The sequence below is a fragment of the Macrosteles quadrilineatus genome, unplaced genomic scaffold (genome assembly GCF_028750875.1).
Source record: "Macrosteles quadrilineatus isolate MER2022 unplaced genomic scaffold, UCM_ALF_1.0 Scaffold_2__2_contigs__length_208266976, whole genome shotgun sequence".
Classification (NCBI taxonomy): domain Eukaryota; kingdom Metazoa; phylum Arthropoda; class Insecta; order Hemiptera; family Cicadellidae; genus Macrosteles; species Macrosteles quadrilineatus.
Window position 1 is genome coordinate 2,023,356 of NW_026542595.1, and position 21,424 is coordinate 2,044,779.

The 21,424-nt window shown below is 37.8% G+C and overlaps 1 protein-coding gene across 1 annotated transcript in view; it reads left to right on the forward strand.

Annotated features, from left to right (window-relative positions):
* LOC128986798 (protein PTHB1-like) overlaps positions 1 to 21,424 on the forward strand; it is a 154,603-nt gene that overhangs the window by 122,383 nt on the left and 10,796 nt on the right. Inside the window, exons 14-15 of the mRNA XM_054407320.1 lie at positions 12,710 to 12,853; positions 17,804 to 17,993. Coding sequence (XP_054263295.1) covers positions 12,710 to 12,853; positions 17,804 to 17,993 — 334 coding nt within the window. The remainder of the gene's footprint in view (positions 1 to 12,709; positions 12,854 to 17,803; positions 17,994 to 21,424) is intronic.

The following is a 21,424-nucleotide window of genomic DNA, read 5'->3' on the forward strand; positions in this document are numbered from 1 at the left end:
AGTGAACTAATGATTTTCCCCAAGCAAAGCTCGGTCCCCAGGTACTATAATCAAATGACGACACTAGCTTGAGGTTCGTGACGTATGAAGAGGTTAAGGAAGTAGTAAAGGTGAACAGTCTGGAGTATGGAAACTGTTTATGACGATTAGATTAAGGTCACAACGTTCCTAAAATGCTACGGAAAGGGAGGGAAACAGGTCCGCGATGTGGGAAGTGGCGAAGGAAGTAGTAAAGGCGAGCTGTTCGGAGTGTGGGATCTGTTTATGACGATTAGATTCAGGTATCTGCAATCTTAAAATGCTATGGGAAGAGAGGGAAACAGATCCGCGACGTAGAAACAGGTGAAAGAAGTAGTAAGGTGAGCAGTGTGGAGTGTGGGAACTGGAAACCGTTTGTAGCAGTTTTAATGTATCTGCAATGCTGAAATGCTATGAGAAGGGATGGAAGCATGCCCAAGACATAGGAAATTGTGAAAGAAGTAGTAAAGTCTAGCAGTACGGACAGTGGGGATGTTTGTTGCAATTAGATTAACGTATCTAAAATACTAAAATGCTATGGAAAGCGATGAATACAGGTCCACGACGTAAGTGGTGAAGGAAGTAGTAAAAGCTGGCAGTGCAGAGTGGGGGAACCGTTTGAGCAGATGGATAAATGAATTTGTAATACTTAAATGCTATGAGAAAGGAAGGAAACAGGCCAATGACGTAGTAAATGGTGAAGGAAGTAGTAAGGCTAACAGCGCAGAGTGTGGGAACTGTCTTTGGCAATTAAATTAATGTATCTGCAATCCTAAAATGCTATGGGAAGAGAGGGAAACAGGTCCACGACGTAGGGTGTGGTGAAGGAAGTAGTAAAGGTGAGCAGTGTTGAGTTTGGGAATGGATTAATGTATCTGCAATGCTAAAATGCTACGGGAAGAGACTGTAGACTGTGAATGATTACGAAGCACAAATCGATACATATTTTCGATACATGCAATCGTTTACAATCGAAATTTACAACTGAGTTGACAACAGCTGATTTTTACTCCATAGAGGCTAAAAACGATTTTTACTCCCTAAATATTAAAAATGCTACTTTAGACCCGCAGCGCATGCATGAAAAAATACTGTTTTTACTGCAGTAAGACAAAAACAATATAATATGAACCCTTGATGACTCCGCTCAATTTTGTGGATGCCTCTGCGAACGCCACCTAGTAGTGTGTTTTTGAGTAAAATATTGATAGCTTAGTACAAAATAAATAAATTTGCCAAGTTTGATCAAAATATATCCATAAACAAGCAAACTACAACATTTGACAATATTCTCCATAAGAATAACATGGGAATTTTAAATTTACAATTTTTTTAATTTTCTCCGTTACTAATAATTGAAAAAAAATACTTTTACATACTAAACTATTTGTTTTTTTAAGCTCTTTAAAAAGGTCTAAAGAGAAATCAGGAAATTTTGTGTTTTGAGGGCCAAAAGTGAGAAAACCCAATTTTTACCCCATAAAACCCCCCGTAAAGCCCCGTTCCCATGGTCCGATCGTGCTGGTTCGCGAACTCATTCAAGTTTATCCCGCTTTACACCTTAAAACCAAATTTCATCAAAATCGGACAAAAATTACTCAAGTTATTGCGTTCACGGACATATATATATATAAATATATATATATATATATACACGGCCGCACCCAGGAAGCCAGTCACATAAAATATACACTGGAAGTCAGTCAGTTGCACCCCCCAATATATTTCAAGACTATGATATATATATAATATATATTGGTAAATATCTTAAGCCTAGACATATCTGAACGTATATATCAATTTTTTTTTCTTAAAAATACTAAAATATAATTACGTAAAAAATGCTATGCTAATGCAGTCACCACCGCATTTGCATGGGAAAGCCAGTCACGTAAAATTTGTGCTGCTAAGCCAGTCACTATATATTTTACCGCATACCACTGGAATCCAGTCACTGAAAATCCACCGGGTATCCTGTCACTTCAGTCACTTTCACCCCTGCCCTTCTACTTTGTGATATTTATTTGTTCTACAAGCTTGAAAATCCGCACCTCAAACAAACGGATTATGCTTCAGGCATTGATCACTCTCATAACCAATCGTTCGCACTTCATTTTAATTAGTTGTCTTCCAGATTACTTAACAATTACTATTCTACAGTTTATATACCTAAATGCCAATGTAATCTTTGGTTGTCTTAATGGCGATCGTCCTGCCAACTGTGGATACAAATATGTACCGAACTAATTCGCAAGCGCAAGGTGGGAAGTTATTGCTTTATAGTCGCACAATTAGGCCTATTGTTGAGTCCTTGGAGGCAAGCGGCCATCTTGGATGGTTTCAAATAGCTGCAAAATTTATCGTCCAAAAATATTTTTCAAACACCAAAAGTGTTTATAATTTAAATAGCTAGTATACTGTGGGATTAGAAATGTTCTTGAGAGGATTTTGAAGAGAAAAAGTTCGAAAAAAATTCGAATCGTTTCTACCTTTTGGACCGCAAAATCAAAGCACTGCATTGACAGCATTTACAGCTGACTTCGTTAAACATTCTGTTATCTACATTCTTCAAAAATGTAAACATTGTGAAACTTTGGAATCCCATGGGGCGTAACTCAAAGAAAACACGTTAAAAGTAATCGGTATATGTGTTAACCAGGTACAGGGCTACCTCTTGAATTTATATAGATAATAAATCGAAAAATAAAGAAATATAAGTTGATTGATTATTGGCTCTTACAAAAGGGTAAACAATCAAGGAACATGATTTGATTAAGTAACCACACATCACTGAGTCTATATCTTCATTCTTTCTTATAAAAATCGCTTTCATTGTGGCTATATAAAATAGGGAAGTAAGATTTCACTGTACAACGAGCTCAAAAAGCTCGAGAACCAGCAATAAGATGGAAATAACCGGCAGAACCTTTAACCATCCACTGGCTCGCTAGTCGCTACCCTAGGTCGGTCGGTAGCCGGGTAGCCCATCCATGGAACCGGTGGGGCACACGGAAAATTTCTCAGGTACCGTTTGACGTCACTAACTGCTGACGTCACTAACTGCTGCGTCTGAAGAAACAGACAATTTTATAATTTTTCTATTATTAAATTAAACTGTCATAACCTAACCAAACTAACCAAACGTGCCGATAATGGAAAAATCGAATAAAGGTTTACTAATCTAAAAAATAGTTTTGTTCATAAAATGAAATTATAAATGCCTAAAATTGAATTGTATAATTTTTTAATTATAAAATTAAACTGTCATAACCTAACCAAACTAACCAAACTTGCTGATATGAAAATATTGTTGTCAAAAAGTCAATGCTACCAGCGGGATTCGAACCCGGTACAATAGGATTATCAGCCCGACACGCTATCCACTACACCACCGAGGCCGATGGCTCATACCGTATCGTTGCGGTATTGGTGTTCCCTCTAAGTGACATCAGCAGTTAGTGACGTCAAACGGCACCTGAGAAATCTTCCGTGTGCCGTTTCGTCAATGGAACCCGTTAGGCCAGCCCAGGCCTCTCGCCGCAAGAGACAAGAATTTTGCCTTGTTCCACGCGCCTTTGATTGTTTGAGGCGGGAAAACTATTTGTGTGCTACGGCCCGCACAACACAGGATATTGTTTTCGTATTAGTTGGCCTTTTCCAAGATGACCGTGACCGTTAGCTTATTTTATGGACTCCCTTGGAGAATAATTCAAAACTACAAAGAACATTTCTAATCCCACAGTATACTAGCTATTTGACAACGATCTCAGTCAAACCTTTGTTTTGAGGTTTATTTCTGTTTTAATTCATTTATCATTGTTATATATTTTATTACTGTTATAAATTAGTTGTATCGTAAAATTTTAATGGTGTTTTAAAGGTAGGATTGGTGTTTCATCCTATTTATTTTGGCTATGCACTTTACTTTACGTCCTACACTCCTTCGAATTAAAATATCGGTTATTCGATTGTTTTATTCGATATATCGTTTGGTTAGTTAGATTAGGTTAACCTTACCTAACTAACCAAACGATATAACTTATCGAATAATCAATATAACGATCGATATTTTCATTCCAATGAGTGTAGGATGTAAAGTGCAGCCATAGTTTGAATAGGCTTATTGCAATAATGCTCAGGTAATTTCAACAGGGAGTCATAAGTTACCGGTACTAACTTACTGGCCTACCCTAGCCTTTTTTAAAAAAAACTTGTCGACCAGGCTAATGAAATAATCGAAATATCGAACAATCAATTATTTCATTCATTTCATTTCAGTTGTTCTTAACAACAGAAGTTGCGGAAGTCTCTTTACACACTGTCTAACTTACTTAGATAACAGAGTTTTGCTTTTCATCAGCACCAATCCTTGTTCTCCTAATCACCTGAAATGTTCTATAAGACGTGTTTAAACTGTTCCTAGACAACAAAACCAACTTTCTCAAATGACTTTTTTGTTGTTGAGGCTTTCTTTGACCCCTACAATTTCATATATATCAGCAATAACCTCTACCGTATAACCTAGAGGACCAGTGGGAATTAGAGGTTTTGGGTGGGGGTAAAAGCTCTTTATGTAGTCTTCCTCAGTTCACGGCATATTGCCAATGCCACTTTAGGCACATAGCAGCATGCCGATGATTCTGCTGAAATATTAGTTAGATCGCCTGCTTCCCACAAAAGTGTTCCACTTGCAAAAAAGCGCAACGCTACCAACACTTTCTTCCACAAAGGTAACCTAGTTCCCCTTGTGGAAGTGCCTTCCAAACTAGGCCTTATCAATTCAATTAGTTCTTTCACAGAGTTTTTTGAAAATCTATACCTATCCTTGAATTCATCCTCACTTAAGTCATCAAATGGATTGTTTTCCCGCTCACGACGAATTCGCGGCCCACGAAAACGGTAAAAATCATTATAATCATTGTAATCCATAATCACCTTAAACTTTAACATACAAAAATTGCTTAGGTTAAAAGTGGACGACTAAAATTAATCCTACCCCTATGCAGGATTAAAATCTAGCATGTTTTAGTCCGTGGACTAAAGCATAATTTCTTTAGTTCAGACTTAAAAACTAGTTCTTGACTAAGATTAGTCCCTGACTTATAAGAACTCGAATCAGAAAGATATTTTTCTTAGTCCAGTACTAAAATGAGCTTTAGTCTAAGACTAGCGCTATATATAAGGATTAGTTGCTTGTTGCACTGTTCTACACACTGCTCAAGCGCTACAACTCCATAAAGTGGCACCCTGTCCACACACTGTTGATATATACTGAATTGCGGCATGGTGCCACTATTTAGAGTGTAGGCTGGCGCGAGAATTGGCAACGTAGCATTAGGGAAGTTATAGTTCTGGCGGACGGCGCAAGGCGCACTAGCTACCTGTATGGTTTCGTGTTCCACAATTCGGCGTGTACCTGCGCTACTTAAACTCACATCAACAAGTTAAAAAATACCCAATTGTGGCATGTGATGTTTAAACGACGTAATAATGCTGGAAAACCTCAAAAATGATCGAATTAGCTGTGGCACCCTGAAAAAGGTGCCACAATTTTTGAAGGTGCCACAGTACGGCCGTGTGCCTGCGAAGGATGCCACTATTCGGTGAATACAAACACACAGACACACACACACACGCACACACACAGACACACACACACAGACACACACACACAGACATACACACACACATACGGGGTTTTACCGCATACTCGCAAACACCTAATTGTGGCATCTTTCAAAACTGCGGCCACCAGTGGATGAAGGAAGGTGGTAGAAACATGTGTGCATCGATATTTCTAATGAACACTCCATTTTAACATCTAACATTCCAGTTTTTAATTGTGGCACCTTGCCACAAATCGGTATATATCAACAGTGTGTGGACAGGATGCCACTAATGCGTTGTAGCGCTTGAGCGGTGTGTTCGCCCCCCCTACTTCTCGCGTGCGCTGTTGCCAGTTCTCCGTTCTAGCTCCTTCATTCCGTTCTGTATTCATGTGGCTATGCCCTAGCCGCTGTAGTTCATTGCCCGCGCTCCTCACGTCGTCTTTTATTAGTGTAACTAGTTTTTACATGCAGTTTTTTCCAAGCTCCAATAATTTTGACAATTATTGGATTTAAAGTCAATGGACCAAATGAAATGTCGTGAGAATTACATAAAACTACATCCTATGTCGTTGATATTTTATCGTCACATTATATGTACATGGTTTACGAACTTAGATACTTGGATTAAAGGCCTTAGTGTGCTGGGTAAATTATTAGTTTCATGGAAATATACAAGAAATTTACCTTAAAATACGCAATAAGAGTGACTCCGTTTTTTCTGTATGCATATAATTAATTCATGGTAGGGTAATGTAAAAGTATGTGTAACGAATTTTTCACCACACTATGATGTTTTAGCTGTTTTACATACGTTAATTGGTGGCTGAAAGATATGTTTTTCTGACCATGCCAGCTGTCATCGTCATATAGGGGCCGAGCAGGCGTTTACATCCCTAGGGCCGCAAAATCACTTGTTCGCTTATTTACTTAAAAGATTAATGTATATTAAATGCACAAGCTGTATCCATGGCATTGCAATAGACTTGTTTTTTTGTCACAGCTGCCTAGACAACTATTAATTGTTATTTTTGATTTTGCTGATTCCTCAAAATATTTCACATAAATAAGAGGGACGTTATATTGCAAAACACACTTGGGTAAAAAATAGCGTTCGTACCACGAGCCAAAATGGGTTTGCAGCTCTCGATCGTTTCACGTTCTCGAATTCGTCTCGAACTTAAAACCCGATCTCGAGTCGGCAAAACCTCACTTTCGGCCCTAGGTACGAAATATACTATTTTTTACAGTGGATTTAGAGACCCAAAGATTCTCACTCCGTTGCGAAGCACGGGCAGAAACACTATAGTTAATTATAAGATTATAAAGTCTTTACTGTTTTGTCTGTACATTGCGTAGATTCATGAAGTGTTTGGTTATTTCTACGTGTTATATAATAAGAAAGCCGAAACGAGTCTTATGTCAATATCTGTACGTTTGTTTGATTGTTTCTGTCATTGTGTCTGTAACGCCAAAATTCCAATTCACGTGTCCTACCTTGAGAAAACTAGAGTACCGTTCATGATCCAATAGTTTTGTAATTGTTTGAATAAATTTGCCAAGTTTGATCAAAATATATCCATAAACAAGCAAACTACAACATTTTACAATATTCTTTATAAGAAAAACATGGGAATTATAAATTTACAATTTTTGAATTTGTCCTGTTACCAATAACCATACAAAAACACTTTGATATACAAAATTATTTGTTTTTTAAGCTATTTGAAAAGGTCTGGATATAAATTGGGAAATTTTGTATTTTTAAGGTAACGTTTTTCTCCATTTCATATATTAGTAACAATATGTATAGTATCAAATTCAGTAATAGCATTGACTACTGTATTTAAACCTTAACACAAGTGTTTATATAGTCAATGAGGCTACTGGTGCTACCGCTGATGGCTTGCATGTGTACGTTAGTAGCTAGCAGACAATTTGCCAACTAGGAACATGAAATCAGCTGTTCCCCGTCCTCACTGTCGCGGTTGCTCGCCTAGCATGTCAACAGCTGACTGTAGTAAAAATTGGATGAGGCGACAGTAACTTTTTCTAGTACGCTTCTTTACCATGATATCTGCCAATTCAATTTTGTCCTAAAAATGTATACACATCTCTAAGATTTGTTGCCAACTGACAAGCATTTCAATTTTAAAAAAACTATTGTTTATCATCCCTGCAAAACTGCTAATAATTCATGTTCAAATTTTCATCAGAATTCCGTTAGCTTAAATCAACAATCACATAAGACCAATAGATGGAGCACGCCTATCTAAATAACATACAAGCAGTTGAAGCCAGGTCCGCCATCTTAGTGCAGGTTAGAAGTGGTAGATGCCAATGAAAACGGCACCAAAACTCAATGTCCAGCTTCAAAATAACTTGACATTTAGCCTATTTAGACTAAATGTAAATCGTTGAAACATCGTATGAAAGATGTCAATTAGTCTAGGATACTATTGGTTCTAATTAAAAGCTAAAAGTTTCCATTTTCTATTTTAAATCTTGAAATAAAGTTGGTACTTTTAAATGAGTTTTAAAATATGACATAAAAAAGTTCGTCGGCTGCTACTGTTTAAATTTTTTTGTTAGGTAAGTTAAAAAACGGTGGCTTAAATTTTATTAACCATTTAATAAAATCAGATGAATTTTGATTGAGTCTTGAATCTTTATTTAACAATAGATTATTTGCTTTTCAAAATTTGTCTTTAGTTTTAGACATATATCCCCAATTCTAAATAGCTCACAAAAATCTTTACAGTCTTAAATAAATAGTAACATTATTGACTTTTGTTTTAGCTATAGATTACTTATTGGGAGTTATTGGAATTGGGGATAAATGCCCTAAACTGAAGACAAATGTTGTAAAAGAAATAATTTACTGTTAAATAAAGATTCATGACTCATTTTAAATTTGTCAGATTTTATTAAGTGATACATAAAATTAAAGCAAAACATCTACTGAGTAATTTGAGACAAGAAAGAACTTGGTGACATATTAGCGACCCGAGATATACATCTTTTAATAAAAACTTAAAAAGTTAAATTTAATATTGTGTTAGGGGTTGTAGCTCGTCTTTAACACGTCCGACTTTAATGATCAATAGCTCAAATGAAATCACTTTTATCACCGAATATTTTAAGGCTAGAATAAACTGCAAGCGTTCGTAAAAACTGGAGATATAAGAAAATTTATCTTAAAAAATTTTCAAACTACGTAACGTCCATAAGAAATGTATGAGGGAGGATTTTCGTTTGAATATATCTTCAAAACAAAAAAATATATTTAAAAACGGATTTTAGCATTGAAATCAGCGTGAAAATCTAATGTATAATGATGTGTCACAACACTCTCATTACGTTTATAAAAATATATTTATATCCAATATGGCGGATCCAAGATGGCGGCCAAAATGCGTTCCCTATCAAAATAAAGGACTAACCACACAATAAATATCGGTGGTAATCTCAAGTGAATACCTCAAAAATATGCATAAAAATGTGTGTGATATATTTTTTAATGTGTCCAATGTTGGGGATAATCCCCGTTTTTTATGTCATCTGAGGGGGTTTCCTGTAGACCGATTTTTGGCAACTTTTAGTACGTCACTCTGCACACCCAACACTATACCAAATAAAACCATACAATGTTTTCTTGCATTGTTTTAAGGCCATATCCCATATTTATCTGACTATTGGTGTTTTAAAATAAATGGCTCTTAAGCAGGGGTTCCCAAACTTTTTTGGTGATGTACCCCTTAGTTCGTACTATGTCTTAAGGCGTACCCCCTGGGCGACCTTTGCCGGGGGGTCTGGGGGGTATGGAATACCCCCCAGTAAGAAGGGGGGTCCGGGGTTTTTTCATCAATTACATGAAAACCACACATTTTTACGCATCTTTTGATGATTTTTCCTATTATATTTGCTTTATAAAAGTCCATATAATTTCACTTAATCACGTGTTTTACAACGACTTAACAGGCCAAGGCTCTCTTCACAACCTCTTGGGCAAAAATCATTGCTCAATTTCAGAAGTGTACTACTACAAACATTAAACAATTTGTGAACACAAACATGTTTAAAATATCTACGTAAACCTAAAACAAAACTACAATATAAATTTCCATTTTTGTATTTTTAGACAATATTTTTATAAGTGTCGCCCAGTTAACATGTTATTTTATGCCCTGTACCCCATAATACAATTAATTTAAAAATGTACACGTATCATTAGTTTGCTTTAAAAAAAATCCAAGTTATTATATGCATTCATCATTACTAGGACCTATCTATGTTATAAAATCTGAATTTCAACGATAAAATGCAATACAAGATTTTTAATATTATATAAAATTACTATTTTATTACTTTTGTTTTTAGTTATTGATGTTGAAACTTAGTAGGTTGAAATGATAAAATGCAAGAAACTACATTAATATATTTATTTAATTATAATCAAATTACAAAATACAAAATTCAGAATTGTGAATGTCACACGATAAATCTGTCACACGAAAGTAATCAGTTATTCAATGTGAGGGATGAGCTTGAATGGAACGACTTAAACTGCTTATGTCTGGCATAATTGGGCTTAACTTGAGTCTGAGATCACATTCCACTGTATGCATTCGGTTCCTGTATTTATTTTTGATATACAGCAGATGCGAAAATCCCGCCTCACATAGATAGGAAGTTCGGAACGGGAGTAGAAACTCAACTGCTTTGTCAGCAATTTCACCGTACTCTGAGCGTCGTTGGATCCAAAAATCAATAAGCGTGGTTTTGTTAAATACTTGTTTTAGGTCCGAATCACAGTTTAACTCAAAAAGTTCCTCTTTGAGTTTCAGAGAAAAGCTGTCTTGAACAATTTTCTCAATATCAGCAAAAGGGTTTTTAATCCATGAGTACGAACTCAGGTCTTCTTGAAAGTATTTTGTAAAGTTGGCTCGGAGGGAGCTGCAATGATCTGATATATCATTCAAAATTGTTTGATTAAGGAGAAGTTCGTTTTCTTTAACAAAAGATTCAAGAGATGGGAACAATGACACTTTATTTTTCTTTGCTTCCCCTTCTGCAAAGCTTAGTTTTACTTTTACACTATTGATTTTGTCCATAACTTGGAATGGGGTGTTATAGCTTCCTTGTAATTTCCTGTTAACATCATTTAACATACTGAATATGTCTGCCAAATACGCCAATCGGCTCAACCACAATTCATCTGAAAAACGGTCACGATACTGAAAGTCTGTGTCAGATAGAAAAATTAATATTTCATGTCGAAGCTCAAAAACTCGAGATATAACTCTTCCTCTCGACAACCACCTTACTTCTGTGTGCAGAAGTAATTGTTTGTGAATGCTATCCATTTCATCACACAAGTTATGGAAAAGGCGTGAGTTCAGTGCTCTGGCTTTGATGAAATTTACAGTCTTTACTGCTTCATTTAATACAGTTTTCAGTTCCGCTGGACATCTCTTTGTAACCAAGGCTTCTCGGTGAAGACTACAATGAATAAATTTGGCTTTTGGGCTTACTTGCTGCACTTGAGTAACAACTCCCTTATGAACTCCAGCCATTGCATTTGCCCCATCTGTGCAAATTCCTACACATTTTTCCCAGTTCAGCTCGTTTTCTCGGATAAATCTGTCTAATTTTCCAAATATCTCGTCTGCAGTTGTGTGTGAAGGCAAATTTTCGCAAAATAACATGTCTTCTCCGACAGTATTTCCATCTTCGTACCTAACATAACACATTAGCTGAGCCATGTTAGTTACGTCAGTTGTTTCATCAATTTGAATAGCAAAATAATTACTTTTTTTAATTTTAATGAGTAATGTTTCCTTTACATTAGCAGCCATGTCACTTATTCTTCTTGAAACTGTATTGTTAGAAAGCGAAAGTGAATCAATTTGTTTCGCCTCTTTTTCTCCTAACATGGTTGACACAATGTCTTTAGTTGCTGGTAGTATTAATGTTTCCCCAATGGTATGTGGTTTGCCCTCTTTAGCGATTCTAAGACTAACTTTATAGGAAGCTTCAACCGCTTTTATATTCAAACTGGTAAAAGAATTTATATTTGTCTTACTGCCTTTTAATGAAGCTTCCTTACGTTTGAAAAAATCCAAAGGTTTATCTTTGTAACTTTCATGTTTTGTTAGGAAATGACGCTTTAAAAGAGATGGTTTCATTGAGTGATGAGAAAGTGTTTCTAAACAAATTACGCATTGTGGCCTAACTTCATTGTCATGGGCCTCATTATAAGTAAATCCATAAGACAAGTAGCTGATATCATATTTACGCCTTTTTGATTGAGAGCAAGTTTTTTGAACTAATGGTGTCGCAGAACACATAGTAGAACTTTGCTCTTTTGATGAAGATGTACTAGGACTAGGTACAGGAGTAAAATTACCTTCTTCAAGTGGCGATGAAACTCTTTGCTTTTTCCGAACGCTTGAAGATTGACTTAACCACTTATCCATTATGATAAAAAAAACTTACATATAACTCAAACTGCCTATGAAATAATTAATTAATTAAATTATACGAATAATGCGACTCATGACAAACACTTTGTAAACACAAGTACTGCGCACTGAATGAGCAGACGCCAGACGATAGACGAAATAGCGAGCGTCAGTGATGTAGCCGCTGGGCGCACAACACAAAACTTCCCTCGCAACCTGAAATTTCCCTTCGCCACTAGATCGCGCAAACTGGCATAGTCCTACTCGCGTACCCCCTGACAATGTCTCGCGTACCACCAGGGGGTACGCGTACCACAGTTTGGGAACCTCTGCTCTTAAGAGAAATTGCCGCCATTTTAAAATGTATTTTTAGACACTTTCCCATGGTCGGATTTTGTCGGATTTTGGATATGTTGTAAAGTAACATTTGTTGAGTCGAATACCACTTCAATGGCTTATGAAGCAATTTTGCCCAGGTCAAATCATAATTTTACTAGACTACTATGTTTGAATTTAAATTAATTTTTAATTAACAGTTTGTGAAATATTTGATTATTGAACCATGTATCTCTCTTATATCATTACCATGCTATGTTATCTCAAATAGTTGTACGTTTGTAGACACTGGAGACTAGTAGTTGTGAACTGGCCTGCATTGTACGTCTTGTGCTCGTTTTGGTAACAATGTGCGACACAACAAACCTCAAGGACTGGACCGACTTAGCCGCTGCCATGTCTTATGTCATGCATTCTTCGGAAACACAGGTAGTAATACTATCTCAAAATAATTAGGAAACAATCTTCATGGCTTAAAGATCATGGTATTTGTATTCATATAGGATTATACTGTTATAAAATGTTTGGTACCGTATGATTAGAAAAATTGAATCATTTTTTAGGTAATTAAATTCTCTACTAATTTGATTGTGATACTTATTGCTGAATTACATCTACCTAAAGTTAGAATTTAGACAAATTAAAAAAAATTTACTTTCCCTTTTTATTAAGTGAATATTTTCTTAGCCGTAAGTCGTGTAGAAACAAAATATTAAACGTAATCATGGGAAATTTAACTGTCCACAACATTGACCATATCTTATTTTTCACTAAAGCGGTTTTTACACTGCCGTATTACCACGTCCATAGCAGGCATGTTCGCCACGCCAATGGACAGCCGTACGCAAATGTCGTGGCACCACGGTACCGTCCCACGGCCACAAGTAGCTGTGTAGTGTAAACAGTTTTCTGCTAGAAGCGTATTCATTAAAGGCGTGTTCATTTTTATTCACGGGTGCGGTATGGATTGTGCCAACAGATTAATTATTGAAGTTTGTGCTACAGTAATTGTTATTTTAGCTGAAGAAATAACACGACATTTAAGTGTTATTAAAAGATAGAAACCAAGCTGTAGCTTTCAATATTTATATTAAATAAACAAGGTTCACTTTGATACAGTTCAAGCATTAAAATTGTTTGACCTTCCATTAATTTTAAAGATTGCTTTGTTTTCACCAGTTCAATTGATTCGACTTGTGTCAATGTTATAGATTTTTTTTTGTTTTCACTATGGTACCATACTTAAAAACTAAGACGACAACCACTGACTTTAAAGAACAATAGTTAAACTCGTAGTACACACAATGACGAGACGGAAGACCATAACTCCTTTTTACCACGTCTAGCCACGCCTGCAACTGGCGTAGCAACCAAACACGGTTTGGTTAGTCCTAAAGGGCGTGGGGAACAGGCGTATTGGATTGCCACGCCTGTTGCTCTCACATCTCCACTGTTTACACGAGGCGTGGCCACGCTTCTCAAGAAAGTGAGAAAATTTCTCACCTACACGCCTGATTTTAGCCGTGGCCCCACGATAGTGTAAACACCGCTTAAAACGCACCAAAACTGAAATATTGGCAAAAATCTCAAGACATTGCCAATTTTTTTCTGATTATTTCAATATAACGGCGGGCGCGAAGGAAAAAATTGTGCATTTTGCATTTTAAACACCCACTTACCATCCTAGACAATTCATACAAAATTTCGAAGTAACGTACCTTTTGTAAGTTAACCCCTCCATTTTTGTCTCTATTTACCGAGCATAGACCTTAACAAAAAGATAAAGTAAACAAAAATTATAACACTTCAAGCATCCAGTTGTGTAATCTGTTTTAATTTATTCTTTTACTGTATGATGGTTATACCATCGCAGGCGAAGCCGCGGGTACTAGCTAGTAGCTTCATATGTTCATAACACTTTCTAAAAAAGATAATTTTTAATTATTTTTCAAACTAACGCAATCTGTGCTGACATTTTTATTGATACGTACTTGTCCAAGGCATTCTTTCTCTAGGTGACTTAAGAATAAACTTTTAAATTAATGAGAAACAAAATATATTAAAGAAAGGAATCCACACTTTTTATTTAGATCGCACAAACATAAACATGAACACAGCTTAATATAAAAAGTAAAACATATGATATTGAAACAATGTACATTTAAACAGTTCAGAGGCAAAATTGTCAATGTTCCAATACTCCCTTCACAATTTTGAAACTAAATGTCACAAAGTCCAATGGATGAGCTGTGTAAACTTTACTCGATTGAGAGGTTTAGTAAGGATGTCGGCAAGTTGATATGTTGTTGATACATGTTCAACATCAACAAGTCCTTCCAAGAATCTTTCTCTGACAAAGTAATACTTAACTTCCCAGGACACGAGCTGCTTCTGGTTTATCTACCAAAATCCAAGTTTTATTTTCATGAATAGATTTTATTTCATCGTCCATAGCAGCCTTCCAGTCAGATGCATCATACAACACCATTGCTTCTTGGAAACAACAGTAAGACCTTGGAAACATCTGTGTTTCTGATTGAACCAGCATCAGATCAAAATTTCCACTGCTCATCCAACTTGGTACATTTTTCACTCGTTTTCCTTGTCGTAACACGTCTTTTGTGGTTTCATTTTTAGACAATACCACACACTTGTCTTGCTCACCTCCCTCCAAAACAATAGGAGGTGCTGCTTTGTCAGTTTCCACTTCCGTGGTTTCATTTTGAGACAATACATAACACTGCTCAACTCCCTCCAAAACAATAGGAGGTGCCGCTTTGTCAGTTTCCACTTCTGTTGTTTTTGAATTAATGTCAAAATGAACTTCATCGCTCGAAGATGGCTCATTATCAGGAACAGTACTTCCTTGGGATATCTCAGGTTGGAAGATAACATCATTGCTTATAACAGTTTGCCGTTTGCTTGGTATACACACTCTGTATCCATCCCTCAAACCATGATACCCAACAAAGATTCCGTCAATGCTTTTAGCATTCCACTTTTTCCGCTTTTGCTTCGGCTGATGTACAAAGCAGTTAGTTCCAAATACTCTGAGGTGTTGCAGACCTGGAACACTCTTACCCGACCACAATTGCTGTGGTGATTTGCCTTCTACAGGACTTGGTCCTGTAAGATTAAGGAGGTAAACTGCAGTATTACAAGCCTCAGCCCAAAGAATCTTCGGTAAGACTTTCCTCTGAAGCATAGAGCGAGCAGACTCCACAATCGTTCGATTTTCCCTCTCAACAGAACCATTCTGTTCAGGGCAGTAGGGAGAAGTTGTATGTATCTTAATACCATACTCCTGAATGATTCTCGTAGTTTCCTTTGATAGGAATTCAGACCAGTTATCAAACAACATTTCTTTTATGATCTTTCCACCTTGTTTTGCTTCTGTGAGAAAGATGCGCATACAATCAGCTACTTCACTTTTATTCTTTATGAAAAATACTTGGCGATACTTACTGTAGTAGTCTTTAAACAATACAAAATAGCGGTTACCTCCAAGAGAAGTAACCTCCATAGGTCCGCAGACATCTGTACTGATCAGTTCAACAACCACCTCAGGACAAGTTGGACGAGAATTAAATGGACCACGATGAGATTTACCAAGAACACATCCATTACACAGACCCATGTCTCCAGTCACATTAATTCCATTCATCTTCAAAACTTGTTTAACATGGCGTTGATTCTGATGACCTAGCCGTTCGTGCCATAGCTGTAAACAATCTTCAATCTTTCTTACATGCAAGTTGTACAGTGGGTTGTATAGGACAAATAGCACGCATGTTAAGAAAATATAAATCCCCATGTAAATGTCCAGTCAATGTAACAATACCATCGAGGGTAAATTTACATCCAAGATTGTCAGCAGAAAAAACATGGTTCTTCTTCGCTGCCTTGCTGACTGACAACAGATGAGCTCTAGAATTAGGTACATACAAAACGTTTTCTACAGTCGTTTGAATTAGCTCCTAACGTCCCGATTTGCAAAAGTTAACTCATTTCCGCTCATAAAACTATATTTTGCAGGCATATCCTTCTTGTTATCAGATGTAGATACCGTAGACTTCTTTTTAAGTGGACAATCAGGAACCTTATGCCCTTTTTGTTTACACTTAAAACAAAATATCTTAGTAACCTGCTTTTGATTCTGATTGCTCTGCCCTTGTGTTTCTGTTTTAACCCTTGTACCTGTGGGTTTTGAAACATATAAAGCAGTTTAAAGTTACTCCACGTTATCACACTGCTCTAAAGTGTGAAGCTTTTCAACTAGTGTTTTAATTGTTCTATCCTTAGATGGCATAGCTTCCCATACATTTCTGAATTAACGAAAGCTTGGCCCCAAAGTAGAAACAATTCTTGCAATTAAACTCTGTCACTAAGCTTTGATTCTTTTTGTTTCTCAAGTGCATCATTTAATTCGGCAAAATGTTTTTGAAGCTTTGCAACATGGGTAGCTATGTCCTCGTTAGGATCCCGATCCCACCTAAAGAACTCTTCTAGCAAACGATCTAGCCTTTGTTCACTAGACTGTTCATACACAGATATTAAACAATCCCAAACTTCTTTAGAAGTCGAGCAAGTCAAAACCAGTGTAGATGGTTCATCGCCTAGAGATGACATCAGGTATAACATAGCAGAAGCATCTTTTCTGTCCCAATCTGCAATAGCATTTTGCTCAGATCCGGAGATGTTAGTAATAGGTCTTACTTCAGATCCCATTATGAAACTCAACAATCCTTGTTGTCTTAACAACAACTGAATAAGCATCTTCCATTAAGTCCAATTACTTGCACCCAAAAGTTTCTCTATACATAATTTTCATTAGTATTTGCCATAATGTCTAACCAATTTTATACTTGCTCCAAGTAAACAAAATTCAACAGTTACAATGGCAAAACAATGAAGAAAATATTATATAGCTTCTTGAAAAGTAATTTTAAAAATAAAACCTTATTTGTTGAATAGCCCATAACCTATTGATACGTACTTGTCCAAGGCATTCTTTCACTAAGTGACTTATAAGAATAAACTTTTAAATTAATGAGAAACAAAACATATTAAAGAAAGGAATCCACAATTTTTATTTAGATCACACAAACATAAACATGAACACAGCTTAATATAAAAAGTAAAACATATGATATTGAAACAATGTACATTTAAACAGTTCAGAGGCAAAATTGTCAATGTTCCAATAATTTTAGAGAATCTAATAGGCAATCCCCAGGGCTGAATTAATTTATTAATTATTTTCTCTGAATAATTTTATTGTTGTTGTGTGACGGTATTGTGTATTGTTAAATCAGATGTTACTGTATTTAACATTCAAACCTCCAGTTTTATGAAACTAACATAACTTTCTTTTGGTAGGGATGGGAGGAGGTTTGTGAACCAGGAGTGAGCTATTTGCTGTCCACCAGTCTCGCCAAGTCTGTGAGGGATCACCAACGGTCAACAATAGATCCGTTAAAAGATTCCGCACGCTTCAAGAAACTCATCTCAATGGCGTTAGACCGAGTGGTTTCCGGACTGACACCTCGCCCCAGGGAAGAGGCTAGGGGTAAGTTTTTGCATTTTTAGATGATTAGTTCAGTGATAGTTTTATTGATTGTGGCTAAAAACCTCAAAATTATCATATCGATCTTTAGGTTGAAATTTAAATTCTTCTGCACACTTCTCCTGACCTTACTGCAGGCACGGACTTGGACCATTTGGAGCCTAGCTATATCTTGTAAAGGGGCTCTTTGCCAGGGGATTACTTTTTTGAATATGGTGTAATGATGAAGAAGGATTACTAAAGGAAAGGAAGTGTAATGGCCCCAGTACAAGGCAAGAATGGGGAATGGAAGAGTGTACTTGGTGTCCTCGACTTCTTCCACCCTGATTCAGGTTGTCTCGCCTCGCCTAGTGTCGTGCATGCCTGCGCTTCGTCTGGAGTCGATTTTTTGGCACAAGTCAAAGGACCCGAAACTGCATGAGAGCCAAGCGCAAGGCGCCCCAGTTCACGCTCGCTTGGTCAATGCAAAAATCAATGCTGCAACTTCTACATCCAAGTTTGCCTCCATTTTAACTGTGAGAAAAAGTGAGAGTGAACATGGTTACCTCACATACGATATATGCCCAGCCTTCTAATAGTGGTGTAGACTCGTCGCAATGTGCAGCGCTACCTCCTGCTGACACCTCTTGTCGGCTGTCTGGCTCCAACTGCCCAACCTTCAAATAGTGGTGTAGCCTCGTCGCGTGCAGCGCTGTCTCCTGCTAACCGCTCTCGTCAGCTGTCTGGCTTCAACTGCCCAGCCTAAAACAGAATCTCCTATTATAACCCGTCCACTATTGCACGGAGTGGAAGGGGAAGATTAAAAGGATGGCTGGGGGCTCAACACGCCCGTCCAGCCAGTGCGGGCTCAACACACCCATGCTCTAAGGTACTGGGGGCTCAACACGCCCATCCCGTACCAAGGAGAGGATACGTACTGGGGGCTCAGCCCGCTCAGCACGCCCGTCCTGTACCATAGAAAGGAATAAGTACTAGGGGCTCAACACGCCCGTCCTGTACCGGAGGGAAAGGTAAAGAAGGAGTACTGGGGGCTCAACACGCCCGTCCAGCCAGTGCGGGCTCAACACGCCCATGCACTATGGGAGAGGGAATAGTACTGGGGGCTCAATACGCCCATCCCGTACCGGAGAGAGGGAAAAGTACTGGGGGCTCAGCACGCCCGTCCTGTACCGGAGAAAGGAAAAAGTACTGGGGGCTCAACACGCCCGTCCTGTACCGGATGGAAAGGTAAAGAAGGAGTGCTGGGGGCTCAACACGCCCGTCCAGCCAGTGCGGGCTCAACACGCCCATGCACTAGGGGAAAGGGAATAGTACTGGGGGCTCAACGTCATCCCGTACCGGAGAGAGGGAAAAGTACTGGGGGCTCAACTCGCCCGTTCTGTACTAGAGGGATACCAGAGAAAAGTAGGGCATTGAATAGGACGGCCAAATGAGCGGCAAGAACAGGAGAGCAGAGTTTCAGAACAGCTGGGGGTATGCCATCTGGACCAGGGCCTTTGGATGGGTCGAGTTTGTCAAGCCTCGATTGAACCTCAGTGGCTGATATTTTGATCGAAGAAAGGGAGTCACCAGTAGCGAAATTGAAGACAGGAATTGGAACATCACTGACACCAAACACTGAAGAAAAGTGACCAGCAAAAAGGTTGCATTTTTCACTAGGGTCTTCAGCCACTCTATCATTTAGGGCCATCTTCGGTGGGAGACTGGATGCGCCTTTCAGGCTGGAGACATGCGACCAAAAGGATTTGATGTTATGAGGAATGCTGTCCTCAACCCTACCAATGTAACATGCATAGCAATTTCCAGCCAGAAGTTTGCATTGCCTCCGCAAACATCGAAACCGTTCTAGATCAATAGGGTTTCCAGAAGTCTTGAAATTCCTATGGGCAATATTCTTCACGATGACTAGATTTCTCAGGTCCTTGGAAAACCATTTAGGGAAACTAGATGTTTGAACTCTCTTCATGGGTGTATTCAGCGTTATGATGTGAGACAGCTGACTGCAAAAAAGGCTGAATGACTGTTCGCAGTCATGCAAGTCATCTAATACGGGCAATGTAAGAGCTTGCACTTGGTTAAATATTGATTCGTTGTTACATCTTCTAAAGTCATGAACAAGCTTTACGCAATTTTGACTCACCGGAACAGGGATGGCTGCAGTAATTTCTAAAGCAGGATGATGTCTATCTTCCGGAAGAAAAGAGTCCAGGGCCGGAGCAACTACAGTGTCAGGCATTGACGAGAGAACGAGGTCAAGTGTGACACCTCGATAGTTGTGGACATTGTTGAGCTGTTTAAGTTCATAGAAGTTCATAATTATTAACTTTAAAACGAAAATAGTGTCATGCTTACCACCGGGCCTTGTGAGAACGTCCCTGCGCCCATTTTTCTGTACAACTACAATGGTTGACATTGTAATAATTGTTAATAAATCAATAAATGACATTAACAAACATAAAATAATTTCATATAACTGTTATTATACCGTAACATAAGTGTAATATAAAACGTCAATTTCTATTTTTTTCATCTAGCTCATAAAAAAAGTAAAATTTGTCCCTCTTTCCCATTTTGCGTTCTTGCCCAACCGGCGCCCATTTTGCGCCCTTGTCTAACCTGCGCCCTTGGCAGGGGCCACCATCGCCACAGCCTAGGTACGGCCCTGATGGAACACGAAATAATACCCAGTAAATAAGTAGGGGACGAAAACTGTTTATTCCGATCAATATAATTTATTCCCTACGGCCACCAGAACAATCATAGTGAAATCCGCTTGCAGGTTGTGTAGAAAATTGCTAATGTGTGGGAAACATACAAACATTTTATCGTAGGTGATCAATATTACTCAAGGTAAGTGTTTGGCGTTAAGCAGTACCAAACTTTACCTTCTGGAGATGGCGATTACGAATACGTATAACTACAATATAAATTTGTATTTTCGAAATATGTGTTACTTTTCATGCAAAATGATCCAAAGGAAAGTGGTAATTGAGTTTGAGTTTGGGAATGGATGGAACGTGAAATAATACCGAAAGTAGGGGACGGAAACTGTTTGTTCCGATTAAAATCATTTATCCCACCAGAACAATCATGGGGAAATCCACTTGCAAGTTGTGCAGATAATTTCTAATGAGTGGGAAACATACAAACATTTTATCGTAGGTGATGATGAATCTTACTTAAGATCAGTGTTTGACGTTCAGTAGTACCAATCTTTACCTTCTCGAGATATCGAGTATTCTGGATATGTAGAACTACAATTTATCAGTGAACTATACCCTAACTATTTTTTTCCAGTAGGCACACAGGGAAGTTGCTTGAGAAACTGTGACTTACAATTTCGGTTCTGGCGAAAAAGTGTGTGATTTGATGTTTAAAGGCAAATTTGAAACGGGTCATTATAGTGTTATACAACTTTATCATAATCCCCAGGG